The sequence below is a fragment of the Lampetra fluviatilis genome, chromosome 23 (assembly GCF_964198595.1).
Source record: "Lampetra fluviatilis chromosome 23, kcLamFluv1.1, whole genome shotgun sequence".
Taxonomy (NCBI): Eukaryota; Metazoa; Chordata; class Hyperoartia; order Petromyzontiformes; family Petromyzontidae; genus Lampetra; species Lampetra fluviatilis.
Genome location: NC_136297.1, coordinates 10,374,621 through 10,380,790, shown reverse-complemented (window position 1 = coordinate 10,380,790; position 6,170 = coordinate 10,374,621). Strand labels below are relative to the sequence as shown.

Below are 6,170 nucleotides of genomic sequence, written 5' to 3'. Positions count from 1 at the left end.
CAGCCGTGGTCATTCCACTGCTGGATGAAGGCATAGTACGTGTGTGTGTGTATGTAGATATAAAAGTGCGCGCGAACAGCACTTGCCCCACAAGCGTGTCGAGGCTTTACGAGGGATCTTTATCTTTTTTTTTACATGAATGTACATGAACTCGCGTGCGTGAGTTGCGATGCACACGAATTGGGAGCTCGTGATTTATTTATCGGAGGATCTGCCTCGATTCGATTATTTGAATCGGATGGTCTCAATCCGCCACGCCCACGCGGAATCTATAAGAATCGGTACGATTCGATTAATCATTACACCGCCCCACCCCACCCCACCACTTATGGCTTGACGTGGGTTCAATACAAATAATGTTTAATGAGCATTAAGCTAATTTTCGAAATATATATGTCACGTATGTAAAAGTTGATATCTGTGCGTGCATTCGCGTGTTATATACAAGAGTAGAATATCTCCCGTTCGCCCTCAAGGACGGCCGAGTTAAGCGCTGTTAGCGAGCACCTATTAAGGTGCTGGTGCATCCGGGCAGCAAGCACGCCCGGCCGCCTTTGTCTCTCCGGAGCCGATGTTCTTTTCAGGTTTTTTTTACCCGTTTTCAGCAGCCACACCGCACCAGGAGCACGACCTTAGGGAGGAGGCCCACCCCCACCCACCCCACCGGTTCGGATATTCGCCACTGATGTCGGCCGTGAGTCGTGAATTTTTTCGCTGATTTCAGGCTGAGTTGACCTGCGGGCGGGACGGTCGCGCGCGTCCTCCTCCTCTTCACTTGAACAGGATTCGGCGTCGTCTGTCGCCCAGCAGCAGCCTGCGGAGGAGTTGAAAGTCAACAAAATTGTCGCGAATTGAACTTTCGTTCGCTGTACGACGCGTGGCGTGGAGAGGGGAGCGGTGGCGCAGCAGTGGGGTCAGACCCGAGTTTCCGAGTCCCGCTCGCGGCCACCAACACCCGCTAAGGCCATGGCCCTGCGCCTCCCCTAAGTCGACTCAGCCTCGAGTTGAGTAGCCGGTGCGGTGCCGTAGCATAAGCAGCGCCACTGGGGAGACAAAGGCGGCCGGGCGTGGTGTTGACCACCCCCCACCCCCTCGCGTGTCGTGCCGGTCTCCTCGCTAACAGCACTTGGCCCAACAGTTCGTTAAAGCTACCCGGGGGATCTTTGTCTTTGTATGTACTGCATGTATAACATGAATGTGTGCTGCCTGTATGATGTGAGTGTGTGTCTGTTGCATGTATGATCTGAGTGTGTGTGTGTACTGCATGTATAACATGAGTGAGTGTGTGTGTGTTGCATGTATAATCTGAGTGTGTGTGCTGCATGTATGACGTGAGTGTGTGTGTGTGTTGCATGTATAATGTGAGTGTGTGTGTGTACTGCATGTATGATCTGAGTGTGTGTTTGTGCTGCATGTATGACGTGAGTGTGTGTGTGTGTTGCATGTATAATGTGAGTGTGTGTGTACTGCATGTATGATCTGAGTGTGTGTGCTGCTGCATGTATGACGTGAGTGTGTATGTGTATGTGCTGCATGTATAATGCGAGTGTGTGTGTGCTGCATGTATAATGTGAGTGTATGTGTGCTGCATGTATAATGTGAGTGTGTGTGTGCTGCATGTATAATGTGAGTGTGTGTGTGCTGCATGTATAATGTGAGTGTGTGTGTGCTGCATGTATAATGTGAGTGTGTGTGCGCTGCATGTATGACGTGAGTGTGTGTGTTGCATGTATGATGTGTGTGTGTGCTGCATGTATAACATGAGTGTGTGTGTACTGCATGTATAATGTGTGTGTGTGCTGCATGTATGATGTGTGTGTGTGTGCTGCATGTATAACATGAGTGTGTGTGTACTGCATGTATAATGTGTGTATGTGCTGCATGTATGATGTGTGTGTGTGTGCTGCATGTATAACATGAGTATGTGTGTGTGTGCTGCATGTATGATGTGTGTGTCATTGCGTCTCACCGCACGAGGGCGCCTATGAGTAGGCCCCCGAGGAAGGGCCCCAGCCAGTAGACCCAGTGCGACTCCCACAGGTTCTTCACCACCGCGGGGCCGAAGGCGCGCGCCGGGTTCATGCACGCGCCCGAGATGGAACCCCTGTGGAGGCACGGTGGGGGGCACGGTGGGGGGCACGGTGGGGGGCACGGTGGGGGGCACAGGGGGGGGGGGTGCAGAGTGTCACGGGGGTGGGGGCGGCATGGGGGACACTGGGCATGGGGTCATGGGGGTACCGGTCACAGGGGCATTGGAGGCAGGGGGGAGGGGATCACTGTTTCATTGCTTTTATGGCTTTATTTTGGTGATTTTCGAAAAGTTTTTTGGTTTGGCCATGTTTGTTTGTTGTAGTACAGAGTTAGACTGATGGCCTTAATCTAAGTTGTCTTGTGGTTGTTGTTGTTGTTGTTTGACTTGCATCCCACTGGGATTTGTGCACACAGCGTTGGTGTACGGTGATTTTTCTGCAATATTTTGCTGTCTTTTCTTGGATTTTCTGTTTGCACAAAGTCACATAGTCACTTTAAGATGTTTTCTTGTTCATGTTTTTGTTTTCTCTTTGTTGCGGTTGCACCCGATTCAAGAGCACGAATGGCTCACAGGGCTACACCTCAATCAATGAACTTGAACAACTTGAAAGGGTCTTCTTGGTTCTTTCGGTAAAGTCACGTAGAAAAAAAAAATAAAAAAATCGAAATTAATTATTTCATTATTTCCATTCTACGTGACTTTACCGAAAGAACCAAGAAGAGGGCTACACCTAATCAATGAACTTGAACAACTTGAAAGGGTCTTCTTGGTTCTTTCGGTAAAGTCACGTAGAATGGAAATAATAAAATAAAATAAATTTAACCACATTTTTTTTTTATTTCATTATTTCCATTCTACGTGACTTTACCGAAAGAACCAAGAAGATGAATCCCTGCAGTCACGAAAGAAGCTTTCAATCGAAACTTGAAAGGGGCATGGGGCGAGTGGCGGGTTGCCCGGCCACACCACCCGCGGTGCTCACCCGGCGAGGATATCGACGGTGACGACGAATCCGATGCAGAAGGGCGCCAGCGGCGAAGCGGAGCGCTCGTTCACGGCGCCCATGACGACTGCGAGCACAAGCAGCGCGCTCAGGAAGGTCTCGGCGAGCACCGCGCGGCCCAGCGCCATCGACTCGGGCGGCACGAAGGCGGCGCCCGACGACGCCGCGAACGCCTCCTCGCCCACCACGCCCTGCGCCGGGAGGAGCCGCAGCAGGTGGAGCAGCAGCAGCAGCAGGAGGAGGAGCAGGAGGAGGAGAAGCAGCAGCAGCAGTAGCAGCAGCAGTAGTAGCAACAGCACCAGCAGGAGCAGCAGCAGTAGCAGGAGCAGCAGCAACAGCAGGAGCAGCAGCAGTAGTAGCAACAGCACCAGCAGGAGCAGCAGCAGGATCAGCAGCACCAGCAGGATCAGCAGCAGGATCAGCAGCACCAGCAGGATCAGCAGCAGGATCAGCAGCACCAGCAGGATCAGCAGCAGGATCAGCAGCACCAGCAGGATCAGCAGCAGGATCAGCAGCACCAGCAGGAGGAGCAGCAACAGCAGCAACAGCAGCAACAACAGCAGTAGCAGCAGCAGCAGCAGCAGTAGCAGCAGGAGGAGCAGCAGGTGGAGCAGCAGAAGCAGCAGGAGAGCATGGTCAGCAACAGTAGTGATCGTCGTTGTTGTTGTGATTATTGTTGTTGTTGTTGGTGGTGATAGAACTACCAGTGAGTGTCATCATCAGCAGCAGCAGCAGCAGCAGCGGTGTCATCAGCAGCATCAGCAGCAGCATCAGCAGCAGCATTGAATGCGATGCGGGCGACCTGTGCGTCTGTGCGCGACCTCACCCTGGCCAGCAGGGCCCCCAGCATGCCCCCCACGAGCTGGCTGACCCAGTAGGGAATGACGAGACGCAGGTTCACACCACCGACCACCGCCACCCCCGCGGTCACCGCCGGGTTGAAGTGACCCCCGCTACGGAGGGGAGGAGGTCGTGGGGGGGAGGGGGGCAGGACTTTGAACACAACTTCTTTGCACATCAGCAGCAGCAGCAGCATCATAGCGGTGGGCGCCACGGTGGCTAGGAGATGTTAACTACCTCGCCTGGTATACAGGTGGTCGTGGGTTCGTTCCCGACCCTGGCGCCTGCTGCTGTATATTTGGAGTTTGCGTGTCTCTTTCTCTCATCATCATCATCACGGTGACTAAGATATGTTAACTACCTCGCCTGGTATACAGGAGGTCGTGGGTTCGATCCCGACCCTGACGCCTGCTGTGTATTTGGAGTTTGCGTGTCTCTTTCTCTCATCATCATCATCACGGTGGCTAGGAGATGTTAACTACCTCGCCTGGTATACAGGAAGTCGTGGGTTCGATCCCGACCCACACGCCTGCTGCTGTATATTTGGAGTGTTTCTCTCCCCGTGGTCGCGTGGATTTTTCTCCGGGTCCTCCGGTTTTTCCCTCCACGTTCAAATTCAATCGCTATGCAGGAGAGGTCCTCGGGGACGGACTGCACAATGATGATGGTGGTGGTGATGAGTAGACACACGCACACAGCCAGATGCTCGCGTAAGAGTCGATCAGTGCAAAGCGCATTGACTCGTCTTGTGTATGAGCATCGGATTTTCATTGTGCTGTTATTGTTATTAGTATGATTCGTAATTATGATTCGTAATTAGTTTAAGGGGACGATGATGATGACGACGACGATGATGATGACGATGATAACGACGATGACGATGATGCTGATGACGACGATAACGACGACGATGACGACGATGATGACGATGATGATGACGACGATGATGATGATGATGCTGATGACGATGATGACAATGAGCCACTTCGTTGGGCTATCGTTTGTGATGACCAGGTCGTTTCCGAAAAAAAGAATCTACACAGCTCAGTGGAGCCTTACCAGGTAAAATACTAAATATCTTCGTTTTAAAACTAAAAATGCGTAATTGCCACGTGATTCTGATTTGTTGACCTAACGACCACGTCCACGCGCGAGCGTCGTTGAGTTGCGTGCAACCGAATCGCTTCTCCGCGGGCGTCCTCGTCGCAACCGGTTGCGAGTGGCAGCTCAACCGGTTGCGAGTGGCAACTCAACCGGTTGCTCACAGCAGAGGAGACATCCTCCTCGACTCTCTGCTCGGCGGTCTCGAGCAACAGGCTGCTATCAATGTGCACGCGACGACGACGATGATCCACCTTCTTGATTCTTTCGGCAAAGTCACGTAGAAGGAAAGTAATAAAATAATAAAAATAAAACATAATAAAATAATTTTATTTTATTATGTTTTATTCTTATTATTTTATTTTATTATGTTTCATTTTTATTATTGTATTACTTCCCTTCTACGTGACTTTACCGAAAGAACCAAGAAGATGAATCCCTGCAGTCACGAAAGCTATAAATCGAGATGATCCATTTCGTTGGGCTATGATTTGTGATATTCAGGTCGCTTCTGAAACACGCATTTACACAGCTCATCGGGGCCTTACCTGGTGAAATACAAATAAATAAAACCGTTGAAAAGCATCTCAAATACTTTTTTTATTTGAACCCATCTCCGTGACTTTACCGAAAGACTCACAGAATATGAATTCCTACAGTCACGAAAGCTTTAAGTCAAGAAAAAAACGCATAGTTTATTGTTTTTGTAAATATCAGCAGCAACCGCATAGCAGTAACAGCCGCACCTCCTGCGTGCAGCGTCAGCAGTCAACCAAATCACGTCGGGTGGTGGAGGGTTATGCTAAACAAATTACAAACTCAAGCTGTTAGCGAGCATCTATGAAAGCCGACACGGCACACGAGGGGGTTGGTGGCGGCCAGCACCACGCCCGGCCGCCTTTGTCTCCCCAGTGGCGATGTTTACACACACCGCACCAGGTACTCATTTGAGGCTGAGTCGACCTAGGCGAGGCCCAGGACCGGTTCAGATAATCGTCACTGGGTGTTGGTCGTGAGCAGGAATCGAACCCGGGTGGCCGGGTTCGTAGCGCAGCGTAGCGCTAACCGCTGCACCACCGCTCCGCACAGACACACCGTGGCACACACACACGGACACACGCCGTGGCAAATAACCCCCGTATAGCCTTAACAGATTGTTGGGGCAAGTGTACTGCTGATGCTACTTCTACTACT

General features: G+C 51.2%; 1 protein-coding gene across 1 annotated transcript in view; it reads right to left on the bottom strand.

Annotated features, from left to right (window-relative positions):
* Positions 1-672: 672 nt before the first annotated feature.
* The window catches only part of AQP8 (aquaporin 8), a 6,325-nt gene continuing 827 nt past the window's right edge, over positions 673-6,170 (bottom strand). Inside the window, exons 2-5 of the mRNA XM_078867434.1 lie at positions 3,862-3,988; positions 3,015-3,226; positions 1,970-2,104; positions 673-814 (exon numbers count right to left, since the gene is read on the bottom strand). Coding sequence (XP_078723560.1) covers positions 772-814; positions 1,970-2,104; positions 3,015-3,226; positions 3,862-3,988 — 517 coding nt within the window. The 3' untranslated portion in view covers positions 673-771. The remainder of the gene's footprint in view (positions 815-1,969; positions 2,105-3,014; positions 3,227-3,861; positions 3,989-6,170) is intronic.